The sequence below is a fragment of the Lytechinus pictus genome, chromosome 1, assembly GCF_037042905.1.
Source record: "Lytechinus pictus isolate F3 Inbred chromosome 1, Lp3.0, whole genome shotgun sequence".
In the NCBI taxonomy this organism is placed as follows: Eukaryota; Metazoa; Echinodermata; class Echinoidea; order Temnopleuroida; family Toxopneustidae; genus Lytechinus; species Lytechinus pictus.
The window spans coordinates 28,549,024-28,568,227 of record NC_087245.1 but is presented as its reverse complement, the minus strand read 5'-3'; the positions used below and the strand labels follow the sequence as shown (position 1 = coordinate 28,568,227).

Below are 19,204 nucleotides of genomic sequence, written 5' to 3'. Positions count from 1 at the left end.
AAATATTGGAGAGATTAATAAGCAATGCTTACTAATCTCATCAAGCCTAGTTTAAAGCATGTTCGGAAGTTTACGTGACTTTTGTTGGTAATCCATGCATTTCTATTTTTTCCGACTGTTAATCAGGCCATCTATGTGTTTGAAGTCATTGGTCCCATTCTACTGATGCTGGTTCTGGGAACAACATATACTCAGGTTGTCTCTACAAATGCCAAAACAAAGTCATTGTTGAGAAGATCATCTCGAAGAAAGTAAGTTAATACACCAATGAACAACCATCTAGTATCTACCTATCTTGCTGTGTAGTGTCCAAACTTATTTTTGTTAGTAGTAATTCTGTTTTATCTGAAAATGTGAAAATCCATTCCATAAATTTTATGAAAAGAAAACTTACAAATACAGATGATGAAAAAAATCAAAATAAAAAAATCATGTGGTATATTGTAGCCTTTCATTAAATAGCTTAGTTGTTAGCGTCCGCCTCACAATTGGGAGGTCGGGAGGTCAAGCCCCGACTGCGTCAGACCAAAATATTTTAAAAGATGGGCTCACGATCAGTTGGGCAAAATGAAATTTTGGGAGATATCTATTTCTGACTCCTATTTCAAACAATAAAATATGGATTATTACTATATGTACACAATTCAAAATACTTCCTGTCGAGATTATTATTGTTGTAAGTAATGACATACTCTTTATTTTCTTATCCTGAACTTATAGCTTGCATCGTTCACAGAGTGCCAAGGGTAGCAGCAGTAAAACAGCAATCAGCCGAACATCACCCAAAAAGACAAGGGAAAGCCGTGACAGAGTAAAGCCAACTTCACCTAAAAGAAAACCAACAATAAAAACTGTGCACGGGTCCACAGACAACAGCCCTTCACCCAATTCAGACAGTGGAGAAAGTCTCTTAGCAAACGGTACGGCTGTTGTTGTTGGGAAGGGGAAGAAATTGAGTGGCGAAGTTTTGCAGAATGAGGAAAATGCAGAGAAGGAGGACAAGGATGGTCATACCAAGTATGTACCGTTGGAGGGCGGGGAGGAGATATCTGGGCGCGCTGATGAGGATTTCACCCTACTCAACACCCCCGTGAATGAAATGGAGGTGACTGGGAATCTGTTGTCTGTGGAAAGCCTGGCCAGTGAATCGGGGGAATCCCCAACGTCCATGTTGGATCGAGAACTGGAGAGTATCATCAAGGCATCTCATAGGTATGTAGTACTTCGTGATGACTGTAGTGAATGAAAAGTATTTGAATGTAAGTTGCTGATATTGATATCATTCAGCACATGGTGTTATCTTTTACTTAAGAAGTCTGTTCGCTGAACCATTCTACTATTGTTACCAATGACTTCTAATGCCCATTTGTTCGCCCTTCAGTTTTCTTCCGACTTTATTAGGTGTACAGTTGGCACCTTATCAAAGTCTTTCCTGCATGCATCCAGCAATCAACTTTTCATTATCAATCCTCACATTTTATTGTAGACAAAGCATTAGGGAATGTTGGAAAGCTGCAATGAAAAGATGTTTAGCGCCCTTATAGCGGGATTCCTTTTGGTTTGGGATGGCAAATTTTCTAGGGCACTATCATGCCTCTTGTGCTTTGGAAAGCATGATCATATTGAATGGGACGTATGGGGAGGGGGGGGGGGGCTTGACTGGAATAAAATGAGTGCTGTAAAACTCCAGGCATAATGTATAGGAATTGTGTTCTCACTTTATCAAAAAATATATCCAAATATTCAACTCTGTGTTTCGATGCCACTTTCTTATTTCAGACAAACTCACACGACGGAAGCATACAGCAGGAGGAATATGAAAGACTCAACATCTCCTTCTCCAAAGAGCCTGGTGCAGAAGCCTAGCACCAGTCCGTTAGGGATGGCTCCCAGGTCATGTCTCTCTTCTAGAGATCTGAGAGAATCTAGAAAGAATAGATTGACAAGAGTTTCAATACTAGGTAAGCTGTTAACGGTTCTAGGACTAATTCCTTTGCAAGTGTTGTCAATTGAAGGAGTTCTCAATTGGTGAGAAGTTCTCTGAGGAGATTTGCCCTTTGGTGATCTTTCCTTTGGTCAGTGATGGGTATATTGAGAGATGTCTGGAGACACTTGATTATGTGTCTCATGTCTATTCTCAGTCTTGGCTGATTCTGGACAGAAGTGTCTCTGGGTGATTTCAAGTCTTGTCTTGGTGTTAGTGTTGAGAGTTTGTAAAAGGCCGCTGAACCGAGCTCAGAAACTGAGCTGGGTTCAGAAGAATGATATCGATTGCGTTATCGGAAGCTCATGATCTCATACCTCTGCACTGCGTGGCCGTTCATATCAACTTAACGCGATAAGTCTTGATGACGAAAGTAAAATTTTGGAGAAAATGCAGTAAAATATAATTGTACAGAATGCAAAGGCTATAATCACTTGAAGAATCTGGAAAGAGTAAATCCTATCGCTCATGAAAAACTTGCATAAATCAACCTTTCTATGATATGATGCATGACTTCTCTGAAGTCAAGCAGATTTATGTGGTCTCAATTGTGTAATAGAGTAATAGACTTAAGTCAAAGTTACTGGTATTGACCTGTATTTAAATCACTGCCCTGATTACACACAATTATCTGTACCAGCGTGCACACCTTCAAACATAATCTTGCCTTTATTTCTTTGGTTTGGTTTTGTTTCTAGAAAATGCAAGAAAATTTTCACCAGTTGAAGAGGAGAGCCCTCAGGAGATCCTACAGCACATGTCAGACAGTGAGGGTACACCTTCAGACAGTAACCCAATCAGTCTGACCGTTGAGGAAGATACCCTGCCCCACGCCAGGGGGAGAGCTGCTGCTAGGAAGGGTCGAAGGTCAAGGGTTAGAAAGCCTGATGGGTCACAGGATTCGGAAGGGGATACGTCGCCAGATCTGAGGATGGAAAACGAGGTAAGAAGCTATTTGATTAAGATGACCTTTCCTTTAAAATGTGGTGATTGTTATGTTTATGATGGTGGCGGTGGTGATGGTGATGATTGTGATGATGATGATGATGGTGATGGGGATGGTGATGATGACGATGATGATTATGGTGATGATGACAAGCCTCTCTTAATTAATTTTAAATCTCGTACTTTAACAGCAATACTTTCAGCCGATATCCCGTCCCACGGATTCTGACTTTGATGAGGGTAGTTGGGAGGAGACTGGAGCTGAAGGCTCCAGTTTCAGCAGCGACTCTGCTAACTCATCTGATACTGGCTCCTCCACCACAGACGAAGGAGAGGAGGAGGGGAAGGAGTCAGGGGGAAAAGGGACTGGATCATCACTTCATTTTGAGGATCCCTTCAAGCTAATCCATAGTGCAGTCAGTTCTAGTAGTATCTCAAGCAGTGGAATCAATAAAGGTATGGATTAGTGCCTGTATAGATAGCTACTGTCACCTTTTAAATGTTGCATGTGTTGTCGTTTTGACAGCTTTATTTACTTAACTACAGGCAAACTTGACCCCAAGCACAACTTAGTTCAGTGATGATGTACTTCCAACTATTTTATGGCAGTAAATATCAAATCAAATTTAGGTTGTAAGGTTAATCCCTCCCCCATATTTATGATAAATTTTTCCTGATCATCTCCCATGCAGTACTACTACTTTTCATAACAGTCAATATCAAAGTGTAGTTCACATTTAGGTTGTGAGGTCAATGTCTGCCCATGTTCATGGTATAGCTTTCGTTATAACAGTTTGGTTAATGGAGAGCTTTATTTCCCATGCAGTATTTTTATTTTTATGTTGATTGATATGTCTACAGTTATGTGAAGAAATTTCACTCTCTCTCGAGACCCTTGGAAGATCACTGAAAGACAGAAAATTGGCAAGGTCTTGTAGCAGTCGCCCAGATCACCGAAATTTGTGATCTCTGTTGGATGGCTCTGAAAACACCCCGAAAGAAATATAGAAGACTTATTGGTACCTCTTGTCTTGTTAAATTTAGACTAGTCCCACTTTGATCTTTCAGTGGTCATTCAATAGTACTCAATGGTTTTAAAAAAGATCATTTATGCAACAAATTTTGGTATTCTTTCCAGGGACTTTCACAAATCTGTCACTATTCTTTCAAGGATCTCTCTGTGAAAAGTTCAGTGATCTCCGCAAAAACTTCGGAGAGATTGCTGAAAGATTGTGGAAAGATTAAACGAGACCTTTTAAAGTTCATTAAGAGACCTCACTCTCATTGGTATTGCATTTTGATACTGTACTCTCTCTTTTCTCTCCCATGCACTTTTACTATCTGCAGTTCGTGTGCGTATCTTTGAAGATAATGTCTGTAAGAAGACAGACATGACTGTTCTTCAGATCAGCTGTGCAATCAATACCAAGGTCCATTCCATACAAGCCAGCACTGAATATATCAAGCTTGGATTCCTGTGTTCATTTATTCTTGCCGTTATACCATTTACATACAGGTAAGTTTGCTCACTGCATTCTCCTACTTTCATTGGGGTCGATACAGGGATTGCTAACCTCATATTTACCCAGAGTAAGCACTTATATTCTGAAAACTGTTATCCTGGCTTTAGCATGGCTACCTTGATCGGTTACTCGAGCATTCAAGGAATTTCTTCCCACCGTGTATGCATTTACTAAACCTGGATGAAGAGTGGCAAATGTAGATAAATGTCTTGCCAAAGGACGCTAGTGCTGCGGTAGGATTCGAACCACAGACCTCATGTTCATAGACAGAGAGTTACTCATTCATCCACAAGACAGTACGCTTCCCCTAGATATTGGGTTATTAGATGAAGATTTTATTATTTGTAATGAGGGGGGCAGGGAAATAGCTGATAAATTCTTGCCTTAATTTGTGACTTTGCTTCTTTCATCCTAGGATTCACATAACCCACCACCAAGATGAGAGTCAGCTGGCATGGATCTCGCCTCAACTTCCCATGATGGCAGTAGATACATTGACCCACATGCACTGGGCTAGTATCGTGGTCATGGTGCTGACATCCTTCGAACGGTTCTATCTGAGCTCACTCTTCTTCTTCCTTCTAGCGGTAGCAGAAAGAACATACAAGCAGGTAACAATGATGTTGTCATTATCATTGACTTTTAAAGCAAATACAGACCAGCCTTGTATGGCACCACCACAAGGTCCTCGACTACTCAAACCTGGCCAGGTGGGTGTTTCATGAAAGGTGTCAGTGCTGACTATTTTGGTGAAATCCTCGCTTTTGATTGGCTGAGAAGCACTGGCCTCTGACTGTTACTATGGTAAATGTCAGAGAAAGACAACTTGTTAGTGCTGACAACTTTCATAAAACAGTCCCCAGGTTCCTATCTCACAATGCACCCCCCCCCCCCCTGTATACTCACGACCTAACCTCTTTTGCTACTTTTTGCATATTTCTGATAGACCGAGAACAGCCACCCTATTGATTGAGTTGTTTTGAGGTGGGGGGGGGGGGCAAAATCATTCAATTCTGTATTTCATAAACTGTTTGTAAATTATGCATGACTTTACTGGACATGACTGGTGACCCTTTCTTGTGCTAAATGATATTTCCGTATGAAGCCGATTTGGGTCTCTAAGAACATGTTCCAGTCGTGCTTAAAATCGCGCATGACTTTATAAATAATAATAATAATTAATATAGAGTATTTATAAAGCGCCAAATCCACATTGATTATGTGCTCAAGGCGCTGAAATATACTTGGTATATTATTATTACCCATAAACAGCTTTATGAAACACTCACTATCTTGATATAGTTATTTTACTTAATTTTACTTGTGTGGAGCGTTGTGGCCCAGTGGATAAGTCTTCTGACTTTGAAACGGAGGGTCGTGGGTTTGAATCCCAGCCATGGCGTAATTTCCTTCAGCAAGAAATTTATCCACATTGTGCTGCACTCGACCCAGGTGAGGTGAATGGGTACCCGGCAGGATTAATTCCTTGAATGCATGAGCGCTGAAAGGCAGCTTGAGCTAAAGCCGGGGTAATAATAATAATAACAACGCCCCTCGGAATAGAATATTTCTAGATAGATGGCGCTATATAAATGCCTATTATTATTATTAGTAGTAGTAATAGTTCTTTGACATGGAGTTGAGTAGAAAATCACTATCCTGAGCACCGCTTCCAATGTGTGCCTATGGTCTCAGTAACTCAGTTTCTGATTGTCCTTCTGTTTTTTCCTCTCAGCGCTGTCTCTTTGCCAAGTATTTCTCCCACCTGACATCTGCTCGTAGATCAAGAAAATCATCCCTTCCTCACTTCAGGTTAGATAGGGTTAGTAACATCAAGGCATGGCTCTCTCTTAGATCCTTTCTCAAGGTAAGTTTATTTTTTATGCTAACATTTTTTTATTTGGAGTACAATAGCAGTATAATTACATGGTAACAATAATATGTAACATGAATATAAATGCAAATGCAATTATAAATGTTAATGTGAGTTAATCAACCTGGACAAAACCAGTAAAAAAAAGTATGATGCCAAATATTCCAATGTTGTATAAAGTACCCTATCAAGGGAGGAATGAAGAGTCATTTGTTACAATGAACAAGAGACTCACTTTCATTTTGTATTATTAGATTTATATTTTCTCTCACTCTGTCTTTAATAGAAACGAGGACCTCAGCGATCAGTGAATGTCATAGTATCGTCTGCATGTCTCCTGACTCTCATGTTGGTGTCTATATTGTGTACGGAGGTAAGCATATGCTCTCAAGAGTTTTAACCCAATATTGTGAATAAGCACTCAATTGTAGCTGTATCACCATGCTGCGAAAGGCCAGGTTTTAAGCTCGTTAGTTTACATTTTCAGCTACTACAACACAAGTGGCAATTTACCCCTCAAATAAACTATGTTTAGTGCTTAAACTTTTTGAAGGAAGTAGAAGAAAAAAGGTCCAAGGGGAATGGAAACAAAGACGGAATGAATGAGTTGAAGACATATCAACCTTACAAAAATACATTTAAAAAAAAATCTAATTTATGATGCGAAATGTAGGTTAATGGCTTCATATCAATAAAAAAAAAAAACAATTGAAACCAACACAAAGTTAGCATGAACTGCTTTAGATAAGTTGAAAAAAAGGTTTTGGAATATGATCACCCCAAGAGCAAAGTTTAAACAGACCAGTTTCCTCACATGAAATGTTACCTTTTAATAGTGAATCTGAATGTGCAGACACATTGCCTACGCTATCCACGTACAGTACCGCTGACCTCTATTAATACAACCCACCCATACACTTACTTGCAGATGTAGTTGCAATGCGATGGATTTTTTCTTAGTGCAACCAGGACATTGTACATTTATTTTTTAGATTTTTAAAAAGTTTCAGGCAAGTACAGTCGATTTCTAGACTACAACTCTTTTTATCTCTTCCATGCCATGATATTTTTAAAGGCCACCGCACACCTTACGACTGTTCGCGATCTGATTTTGGAACAAATCGCATTTTGCTCATTTTCTGAAAATGTGAATGGAACATATCATTTTAGTTGAGGTTAAAATTAATTGAAAGAATACTAATATAACCATATTGAAAGATTGCAAGCCTCTATTTTCGAGTAAATGCCAAATTAGTTTCAGATCGTAGCCAATCGTACGACTGCTATGACGTCATTACTACTAGATATTAAATTCGCTTTTATTCTAAGAAGGATGATAGCATAGTCACAGATTTGAACATAGGTATTCGTACGATGATTTTGAACATTACACAGTAAGATATTCCAAGTCTCAATACTAGCATCAAATTCTTCTACAATTTATTCTGAAATCGGGTCACAGACTATTCGTAAGGTGTGCGGTCGCCTTAAGGACTTAACAATTTGGTATTGCCTTTAACTGGTTGTAACTGGTTTTGAGAAAGAGAGAGAGAGAGAGAGAGGGGGGACATATGTTCTACAGCTGCTTGCACATTACACAGGAAATACAATCAATGTGAAATACACACTCAAAATATGTGTGACATCACAAACTGGGTGAAGTGAACATGTATTATAATTAAGAAATTTAAGTTTTTAAAATGGCTCATATTTGTAAACAAGGAGGAATGCAATTAACAATATGTCAGTAAGCTCAATAGTATTGTGTGTCCAGACAGTATTGTCTGGGCCTCAATGGAAACTACTTGGAAATCTCTCCAGGGAGTGGAGAATGTGCATAAAGTATGTGTGCCAATGACTGATTGAATCCGATGATCGGGGTAATAATGATAATAAATCTTCAGGCTCTGAGATATGCGCTTTTATGTCTCAAGCCCCTTATAAATAACCAGATTATGAAGTGTTAAAACCAAGCCCATTCGTATAAGGAAGATGCTGCTAGGTCAGTTGTGCATGTCAGGATCTTATTTGGGGGGGGGGGGGGGATTACGGCTTGCTGTGCGTGATGCCTGCACAGGAGCAGAGATATATATCGTCAGTTATGCCCAGTCATTTTGGGGTTAAATACCTTATACAATAATTTGTATTGATAATTTGATATTCCCTTTTTTCACAGCTCCTTCAGCGGAGTATGAGCTTCTTGGTCGAGCTGTACAACTGGGAGGTGGTTGCTTGGACCTTCTGTCTCAGCCCATTCCTCCTGCGTTTCATCACACTCGGTTCAGACATCAACAAGAAATTCAGAAATACTTCTGTCTTACTAACAGAGCAGGTGAGATAGTTACTTCTATTCTGGAGAACCAATAGTCAAGACATTCTCCATTCCCTTAAATTTATCCAAGCACCAACTTATTATTGTGTAATTCGGGGGAACCATTACACAAAAATTGATTAATACTTGTCCATACTAGCGATATTATCGCCAAATTTAATACCCGGTACTTTAAATTTGAAAACCTTGGCAGCATCTTTTGCTATTTGTTGGCTGTAACTGCATTGGGCGTGTTGAATTGGAGATTCATCTTGCTAATGCTTGTCTTTCCTGCAATTAATTTCACAAAAGACGAAAAGGACGTAACTTTATTTTTGATGTTGCACTATTAAGTTGTATTTCTTGCACCAATAGGGTGAGTTATCTACACAAATACACATGTACCTATTCATGAAGGGCGACAGAAAGTGTGAATTCTCTTACTGGCAGTTTGCTTTGAAAATGCATTTTGCTTTCTCCTTTGAACTCTGTGTATATTTTTAGATCTGAAGAAATAAAAGGAAATTTGTTATAGTGAATTATTGAATTTTGTTCAAGTTGTTTGTTTGTTTGTTTATTTATTGGTTTGTTTCTTATATTGTTATCTCTTTATGTTTGTAAATGTAGATCAACCTGTACTTAAATATGGAGAGGAAACCTCAGAAGAAAGATAACTTGATGCTTGCCAACAATGTACTTAGTCTTGCTTCAAAGCTGTTAAAGGTGAGCAATGATAATCCTAGAACCATTTCTTGGGAGATAGGCCAGACCGCAAAACTCCAGAGAAATGTTGTTATCTGCTCATATGATACGCAGATATTGATAGAGTTCTAATTCTATCAATATCCAGAGCCGCCAACCATTACGTTTTTTCCATAATTAATCGGAGAGGGGGGGTATACCAAGTTACAGTATTGCGTTTTTCCCTTAGTACGTACAATTTTCTATTAATAAAAACAAAACTATTTTTTTTTTAGAAAACTAAGGAAGAGATATTGAACTTTCTAGACATGTGATTTTCTCTTTGAAATTCAGATACTGTCCACCAGTATTTTTAGTATCCTTTCTTTAAATTCTTTTGAGAAAATTTTTGAGAAAAATTGTCTCTGAATATGTCTCTGTTTCATAAACTAACACAGGTATTAGCAATTGGATGAATGTAATTTCAGGTAACTAGACCAGGGCCAAAGGTCACTTTGGGGTCAATATTTCATAATACAGTTTGGGATATCACAGAATACAGTTTCTCCTCCCCAGAGGTTGGCAGGTCTGATATCGAAAAATTCCTTTTCTATCTTTGAAAATTCCTCATTTTTGCCATTATGATTCCTTATTTTGGGGGTGCACAAGGTTGACAGTTCTGCATATCTGCTTAATAAAATGTATGAACATATTAAAGGCATGTAAAGTAATTTACCCAGTCGTTTCACTGAAAGAAAATACACATTTGTAAAACGTAGCTCTAGGTATTATCAAGTTAAATGACCAAATTGATTTGGGTCATTTTTCCCTGAAGTATGTAAATTTTCCGTTCCATCAATAGTGTATCTTAAAGTAAATTTTTTTTATCGCTAAAATTGTATGAAAATGCATTTTCTTAGCTTCCATTGCAGTACACATACATGCATACATACATAAATAAATACAAAGTGCTATATAAATAAGAAAATAATAAATGTTGTTCAGTGATCCCATGCATAATAGTTATATATTACAGCGTTACAATTTCATCAGCCAATACAAGAAATTTGATCTCAATATTACATTTTCAGGATCTGGATTCGTCAAAGGTATACATTTAAAGTAAAAATTATCAACTTCACGATAGTTAATATGTTTATTTGTAGTCACTCATTACAATGGGTGTGCTCACATTGCATAATCCAAAGTTACACTGCCCTGTTTTCACAAATGGAAGAAAGGGATATATAGGAACTAATTTTGATTTATTGATAGTTACACATTTTCAATACGTATACATGTATATAGTCCTCTCATGTAAATTTTTTATGCATGCACACTCATGCTATTAAAGGGGGAAGTTCACTCTGGCGTGAAGTTGGTTTTTACAAAGGCAGAAAAACAAGATAAACACATTGGTGAAGACTGGCAAAAATCCATGAAAGATTTTTTTTTATAAGTTTGATTTGAGACATAATGTGCAAGCATCTCACCCATTTATCATGTGATTGAGATTCCATAAAATCCCTTGATTTTCTCAGAAAATAGAGAACAAATCAAGTTATACATTTATTATATCAACAGACGCCTCATTTTAAATGTGCCTCTATAAAAAAGTCAATTATTTTCAGTCATTATGAACCATTAAAAGTTGCAAATTTATGGAATTTATGTTACATGACATATGGGGTAGCTGCTTGCATATATGACAACTCTAATCTTTATAAACAGTCATAACTCTCTTATTTTTAAATTGATTTTTATCAAACTTTCACCAATATTTTTCTATAATTTTTTCTGCTGTCATTCAAACACCTGTTTTTTTTTTTTTAGTTGAGGCCTTTTGATGATAAACCCTCAAAATGAGAGAAGCAAAACTTCATAGCATTGCATTGATTGATATTTCAATTTTGCTTTTATGCTGGAAATGTAATTCTTGGCTCTTGCTTCCTTTTTGCAAATTGGGGCAGCATAAGCACATGGAATGTTTCACCGCAACATTAGTTTCATTTGCATTTGTTATGTTACATACATTTTTTTTTAAACTTAAAAAGACATTTCATATTGACAATTTTGCTTTTGCTGACAAGTTTTAGCATTTTATTTGTGCTTGGGATATATCATCAGACACAGTGGTTCATACTCAGTTCTATAAGAAATTAGTCTTATTCATCGTGTTCCATTCAAACATTGATTTTATTGTATTTCATTTAATTTTACATTTCTGTGCATGATGGGGGAGCTGCTCACATATGACATCACCAATTTAAAACTATAAAAAATGTGCAACTACTTTTTTGATGTATATCACTTGCAACTCCGATATTTTTGTCAAAATTTTCAGCTTTTATTACAACAAACTTTAATTGCCAGGGTGAACATCCTCTTTATCTCTGTGATTAGCTCACTACATTCACGTGGATCACTTCAATTTGTCTTTTTTATCAACAACAAAAAAAACATTTACATTATATTGGATGGCTCAGAATGGCATACTAGAAATATTCCAAGAGTTTGGGCAAATATTAGACAAATCGCAGATGAGTGGAACATTGGCCCTAACGAGAAGAATATTTCTGGTATTACATGAAATAAAGCCATCCGATATAATTATTATCATCAATCCCATCCCCCCCCCAAAAAAAAAAGGGAGAAATTTTATTTAAATCATATGACTTGCCACATAATGGCATCAACACTTTGTTAGATCAAATTTGGTCATTCGACTGACATGTAGTTCATTATGATGTCATTGTGCTCTATGCTGCGCATTGCATCGCTTTCATTGATGTACGCGTTCATATCTCTATGTATGCGTTGTATATTTCATGCATTCGCGTTTGTGCACTAGACTGTTGAATACGGTCTCATATTCAATGGCAAGATTTGTACAGAGTTCTATGGATAATCATCAGATTTTGGTCCTTTGGGGGATTCGCTGTGGTATTGAACGGGCAATATATGCAGACCAAAATACACGTTTTAAATGTATCGCAACTCTATGTAGATGATCATTATTATTAACCTATCAGACATCTGAGCAGGGCAACTTTAATTGCCTGCATATGACTGTGATCAAATGGTGGGTCAATAAGTCTCCAATTGTTTGTCCTTGAACTTAAATTATTGCTAGCTCAGAAAAGACAATAAGAAAATGCATGGAAATGTTGCGGGCAATGAGGCAGAGTTAACATCCGGGTATTTCCTTCTCCGCGTCATCGTGAACTGCACAGCAAATACGTCATAATGTTAATCAAGATGAAGCCATGCTGGATACTGCTTCCCCAGGCCAAGGATGTGACATTTCAATTGCATCATAATGTTTAAATTCAGAGCCATGTCTGCTCAACATGACAAAATAGATTTCCATTCTTAAAGGGTAGAATATCTAAATTTTCATAATTTTTGCTCTAGATGTCTGATTTGGATAATAATAAAAATATTGACTGGCTTTTCTTGCGGGAAATATATTGCCATCGTCAATGACTCAGACCAATATGATTCTATTGCGGGCAATATATTTAATGTTCCCCTCAAGGCTAGTCAATATTATATAATCATTTAGCCTCTTTATACTGTAGTAGTTTTCCAATATAAGTCATTTTGCTGTATGACATTGTTAAAGTTTTCAGTAAACATGGTGTGGTATACTTTTGAGGTCATATTATCATCTTAATCATGTTCACTTCTAATACAATTAGCAATGTTCAAGTAGAATGCACAGCCACCATGCACATGAGCTAAACCTTTCGCTTCAAACATTCCTCATGAATGCATTGATGTAGTGTGTTCATCTAGCACCTGTTCACTTCCTGTTTGTTTGTTTTCTGTTTTCATTCCATTCCACTACCTTGCCTCACCTGACATGGTATAAATTGCCTGACATTGCATCCACCAGGAGGTAGAGACACCGTTCAAGCTGTCTGGTCTGTCTATGAATCCAGTCCTCTACAATATCACCCGGGTTTTGGTCTTATCTGCCTTCTCCGGGGTTCTTACTGAACTTCTTGGATTCAAGTTAAAGGTGAGTTTGATTTTGTTTTTTATCTGAATGATATCATTTTTTCTCTGGTTTTATTACATGAAATTCCAATTTTGATTTTGCTTGCATTATTTCTGCTTTTGCGTGGAATATCATGGTATTAAATCATTGTTTTGACTTTATGGGCAAGGGGACTGTCACTATCATGTAATCCTTTAAATATTTTATACTTTGTCGTGGTCTAGTGGTTCTGACTCTTGCCTTTCAAACAGAGGGTCGTGGGTTCGAATCCTAGCCATGGTGTGTTTTCCTTCAGCAAGAAATTTATCCACACTGTGCTGCACTCTACCCAGGTGAGGTAAATGGATACCGGCAGGAAGTAATTCCTCAAAAAAGCTGTGCGCACCAGAATTGGTAGACTAGCTTAGCCGGGGTAATATAGGAGCGCCTTGAGCACCTAGCAAGGTGGATACGTGCGCTATACAAATCCTATATTATTATTTATAATTTAAAACTTAAGGAACATGAAGTGCCTGACATCGGCTCACTCATCTGCATACACTTAGGTTTATATGTAATCACTTCTTTTTTTTTTACTAATGTAACAAATTTTAAATAGGAAAGGCTTACTATGATTTTTATCTTATTTTGATGATTTTTGTTTTACAATAGTTATGCTCGTTTTATAATACTCTGTTCATTCAAATCAAATTTATATTAAGAAGATATTGGCACTCTTGACCTTATATCCTGATGATACTGTGAGACAATTATTTGTGTGATTATTGTAAGATTTAAGAACTTCCAAACAATTGGATAGTCGATGTGGATAAGGTTCATCGTGGTGATGGATTGAGTAGAAGAAATAATGAGTTGCCTCACGATGAATCAAACGTTGCCATTGGACTCTCCAACAACGTTTGATCCGTTGTGAGACAACTGATTATTTCTTCTACTCAATTTGATAGTCATTTGAACTTTTAAAAGGTATTGACCTGTAAATTGTGATGTTTTGTCATTTTATCCAATCATAATGTTCTTTTCTTTTGTTTGTAGTTGTGGAAAATCAAGGCCTGAATTTCAAGCAGATGTCATATTTTACTGTGACGAGGCAGTTTGATGGAAGGAGAGCTGCATGAGCAATGGTTCTCTTTCGTTCGATCTCTGAAGACTCCCGTCTTGTCAGTTGTATGCTACATGTAAATAGCATGCAATAGGGCAGCCATTTTGAAACAGCGTACCCAGAGTTTTGAGAACTATGACCTTGGTACTGGAGCTATGGCAAAACCCCAGTAGAATCGCCACAGTTTTTGTCTTATATTAAGATTTGCCATAAGGAACTCTGGCATTTAATGCTATGATTAACTCTGGCAATTTTTCTTTTGCCAGTTTCGTGATTTTTTTTGCTGTAAAAAAAAAATCTAGCAAAAGTTTTATGCCATTGGGCCCTAATATTTGCCATGGTTGTTTTCACCCAAGTTGTGAGAGTCTGTGCTTTGGTTTCAAATCGTGTGCATGTGCTGTCCATTTTCTTTGGCTTAAAAAGTGATTTGAAAATATAATCACTGGACCAACAATGAATTCGTACAAGAATCTGGATAAGTAAGCAGTTAGTCCTGCTAAATCTACTTGGAAAACTAGTCTATGTCTGAACCAACAGTACCTGGACTATAACCAAGAGGGCGAGGTCATGTAGTCTAGACTAAATCCTGCATTGTGATCACTGAAATTTTTTGTTTATAAAAGTACTTTTGAAAGTAATCTTTGTGAAAGCTTTGCAATTCTTTGTAAAACGCCAGAGATATTTGTTTACTGTTAACGATTGCTCTGTGCTCATGATGCCGTGTAGTAGCTTTAATCAATCCCATGTCTGAAATCTCTAATACCTCATTGCTTAAAAATTATAGGCCAAATATTTAGTGCTTAAAGATGAAGATGGTATTATTCTATATCTCCTAGCTTTATGTAATGTAAATGTATGATGTCATTGACATACTTAACCAGGAAAGTGACATTCAATATCTGATTTTAAGTCCCATCTTAAATTCTTTGTGCAGTAAAATAAGGGAGTTATTAATAATACGGTAATAATTGTTTGCCTGGGATAGCCACTTCAGCTATTGCTTATTTTCAAGTGGGCCCTGTATAACATAATGTTATTACCCGTTTCCTTTCTTAAAAGTCAAGTGCCTGACAAGAAGGTCCCATTTTTTAGGTCTATGGTATAACTCTGCCGGGGATTGAGCCCACCCCCTCCTGTCCATGAGGCGGGTGCTCTACCACAGATCCACAGCATGTCCATATGTACATTTTATGATTTACATGTATGCATTCCAGATTAATATGACAGAGTGACATCACAACAAGAGCGCACATGTATACCAAAGCGTATGAATTGTAGAGGGTACAATGAGGACCTAGATATTTACGTTATTTACTTCTTGTTTTGTAGGGTATAAACTCAAGATTTACGTTTTACTGCATTCCACTTTGAAAAGCACTTGATAGTTCCCATCAAGGATGTAGTTGATGCCCGCAGTTCTGCATCATGAGGCCACTAGAGAAAACCTTGACTCTGGTCGAGGCCAGCAAAATGTGGCCTGGAGGCTGGCGTTGACCATATCCCTGGTTCCCATATTCAACATTCTTGATTCTACCAGTATTTCCATTCTTAATGTTTTGTAGATCTATGATATACTCTTTGCCGTGGTGCTTTTGTGAATTGTGAGAAGAAATATTCCAGCCATTAATATTGTTATCTTGACCAAAATAGAGTAATATTTATTCACAGCATTGTAGATTTTAATTTGGTTGTATGTGATAGTTTTTGTTTGCTGTTTTTATTATGCTCCATAGCATACTGGTATGCTTTATTATTTGTTATTTCATTCTAAATATTTTAGTTCAACACCACCAAATTTTTTTAAGTGAGGCACAAGCTTAATAAAAACGTTTTTAGTATTTCTGTTTGATACTTTCTAGTCTAGGAATAGAACGGAGAACATAATTTGATCAAGATGAAGTTTATTATGTATGTTGAAATTGGCAGATGAGAATTGTGAAATCATGTTCTTTTTATTCTATTATTGCGATATCCATGTTTCCAAGCTATCAAGAGACGTCATCTATGCATCATTTTATTGGGTTTTTTTTCTCTTACATTAGGAATGTAAATTTTATTCCCTCGCAACCAATTCTGAATATTACTTCATTTTAAGTTTTCATGCAGTAGATTGTTATTTTATGTTATATTTCAAGTTAGTTGATGATGTTGGCTCAACTGATAATAGGCAATGTTTCTTGTCAAGTCTTCAGTATTAATTACAAAGTACTATAATTTTTATATTTCAAAAAAAGTATGTTAGTGCATTTCCTCTTGTTGCCCCATCCATTTTTTAGAAATATAAATCTTTCAAGAACAATTTTTCATACAGTGAATAGCTGTACAGTGTTTTTTTTTTTTTAGGCATAGTACTTTATTGTATTTTCCTGTGGATTGCTGTACATGTATGTACTCGCTATCTTGCCGATGCAAACTACATACAGCTTGCCTCGAAAGCGATAATTTGCCCATCACCTCCACCAACGGTGACTATTTGCTTAATTATCCTTTTAGAATTGGGGACACATGGTTCTCCTGATTGCATTTATACTTAATTTTCTTATTTGAACTCATTTGATTATTTGTAAAATACACTGATTAACAGTGTTACCCCCAATAAAAAGCTTATGCACAGGTGTTCTTCTGTAACAAATGTTCTGAAAAGTGCATGCAACATTTTTGTGCAGGCATATCTGACATACCAATATCAATAAATATTGTATGCAAATGGATTCCATAATGTGCAGTCAAGGGCATTGCCGTTTCCATGGCATTTTGATTGACAGGCGAGGGATGACCCAAATATGAGTTTTAATACTTTTTAATAATTGGGGTATAGCTTATTCTTAAATCCGAGCCATCTTTCCTTCCTCCTCCCCCCCCCCCTTTCTTTTTTTTTTCATCACTTGCCAAATCATGGTATGGGTGGGGTTGTCATATCTGTTCCCTGTTCTTTGGCATTCATTTATTGATATCAAGGCGATGAGAAACTTGGTTAATGTGTAATTTGAAAAAAAATTTGTAATTTCTTATGAAGATTAGTAAACCAGTGTATTAAAGTTCAAAATGTAATATTTTTTTGCCACTGCCCAAAGACTAGTCTAGACCAAAGTCACTCTTAAAGGAAACCTGTCAATGTTGGGTTGTCAAGGGGAAAAAACAGAGCGATAGACACTGTGCCTTCAAAAGGTGTGATTTTTTTATTAAATAATATTAATAATCCGCATTTTATATAACGCTTAATACATCGGAACGACGTGTCTAAGCTCTTTACAGATTTATTATTACCCCAGTCATTGGATTCAATCAGTCATTCCATATTATTACATCATTGGTTAAATCATTGTCTACACATACTTAAAATAATGACACCAAAATGATTGAATTTGATGCATTAAGAAATGAAATCCAGTCATTTTCAAAATTTGCATATTTTTGCAATCAATAGTTAAGTGTCCTTCATAAGACCTACATGTATATACTGATTGCGGGAAGCCTTTTCTTACTTTTCTTCATTTTGACAATAAAAATAGCTTTCCTCTTTTATATGTACTTGTACATCCATGTGGAGTCTCAATAGAATTCTTTTCCCATGTGTCGGCCAAGATTGCAAAATTCAAAGATAGATTTTAAGAAAGAGCTGTAGAATCTAACTTGAATTACTTCACAAAATAATGTGATCTTGGTATCATTCTCTTTGGTACAAGAAGCTTTAACTAACAATTACATTAAATCTTCATTTAGTAGGCCTATCCATTTTTGTCCTTGAAATAAATGTATGCGTAACTTATCTCAATATTCTTTCATGGTAGCATATAAATATCTTAAAGTTGCAAGGTGGTTTTTTTTGCGTTGCACAGTGAATTTCATTCCATAGCTACTTTACAGTGTGTCCCAGAATAAAAACCGATAATTATTGATGATTTATCATAATTTAACCACAATATAATTTACTCACTTGTGCGTAAATGTGTTATCAGATGAAAGAGGAGACTACATTTACAATGATAGGTCATTTGTCTATTATATTTATGATCAAGTTATTATAAACCATTGGTAATTCTCTGTCTTTTTGTTTCTAGGCCGCACTGTATGATATCCGTGTAAGCAATGTGCGAATATGTAGACAATCTTGAATATATGTATATATATAAGAAATAGTTTATAGGTGCAATATCATCCTACTTGTTGTGAACGGGATGTAGAGCATTAATTTTGTTTGTACTGATTTTTTTTATAATTGATTGTTGATGCTGCTTAATTTAAATCAAAATGTTGTGTTCTTGTGTGATGATTATTATTTGACTGTTGATGCCACTATTTATATTGATGGGCTAATGACCATGAATGTATGCATAATAGCATTTTATTCCACAGGAGCAAATTTAAACCAAATAATTTATATTCCCTTTAATTTATTGATGAACACATTCAGTAACAATGACAAATCTTTCCCATTTTCCCATAATTTCCTTTCTTTCAGCAATTGTAAAATATTATCTAGACTAAGAGTTACAAAACGTTAGTTGATCTCTTGTCAAAGAAACGCTGATTGTCCTATAACACAGTTCTTTAAAGATATTGTTAAAACTGAATATGAATGTACATGTATATATCATCATGATAGTGATATCGTTTCCAAGGTATGGGTTGCTCTTTGCTTTTATGTACCATATGTGATGGTAGCTAAGTTGAGGCATATTATATATGCCATGAATTGCCGTTTGTCAGTGTGTAATGTCACAAGTCCAAAGAGCACATAATCTCTTGTTGATAGATCCACACTGTATTTACTTGCTATAC

The 19,204-nt window shown here is 36.4% G+C and overlaps 1 protein-coding gene across 2 annotated transcripts in view; it reads left to right on the top strand.

Moving 5' to 3' along the window:
• Positions 1-17,755, top strand: part of LOC129260547 (protein PHTF1-like) — a 32,746-nt gene extending 14,991 nt beyond the window's left edge. Inside the window, exons 7-20 of one of the 2 annotated variants that reach the window (XM_064099719.1) lie at positions 127-251; positions 721-1,212; positions 1,780-1,961; positions 2,683-2,927; positions 3,121-3,385; positions 4,277-4,445; positions 4,868-5,063; positions 6,188-6,319; positions 6,612-6,698; positions 8,502-8,657; positions 9,264-9,359; positions 10,409-10,426; positions 13,216-13,341; positions 14,356-14,477. In XM_064099719.1, the coding sequence (XP_063955789.1) occupies positions 127-251; positions 721-1,212; positions 1,780-1,961; positions 2,683-2,927; positions 3,121-3,385; positions 4,277-4,445; positions 4,868-5,063; positions 6,188-6,319; positions 6,612-6,698; positions 8,502-8,657; positions 9,264-9,359; positions 10,409-10,426; positions 13,216-13,341; positions 14,356-14,376 (2,310 nt within the window). In that variant the 3' untranslated portion in view covers positions 14,377-14,477. Of the gene's footprint in view, positions 1-126; positions 252-720; positions 1,213-1,779; positions 1,962-2,682; positions 2,928-3,120; positions 3,386-4,276; positions 4,446-4,867; positions 5,064-6,187; positions 6,320-6,611; positions 6,699-8,501; positions 8,658-9,263; positions 9,360-10,408; positions 10,427-13,215; positions 13,342-14,355 lie in introns of both variants that reach the window. The other variant, XM_064099725.1, reaches the window with a different exon arrangement.
• Positions 17,756-19,204: the final 1,449 nt, after the last annotated feature.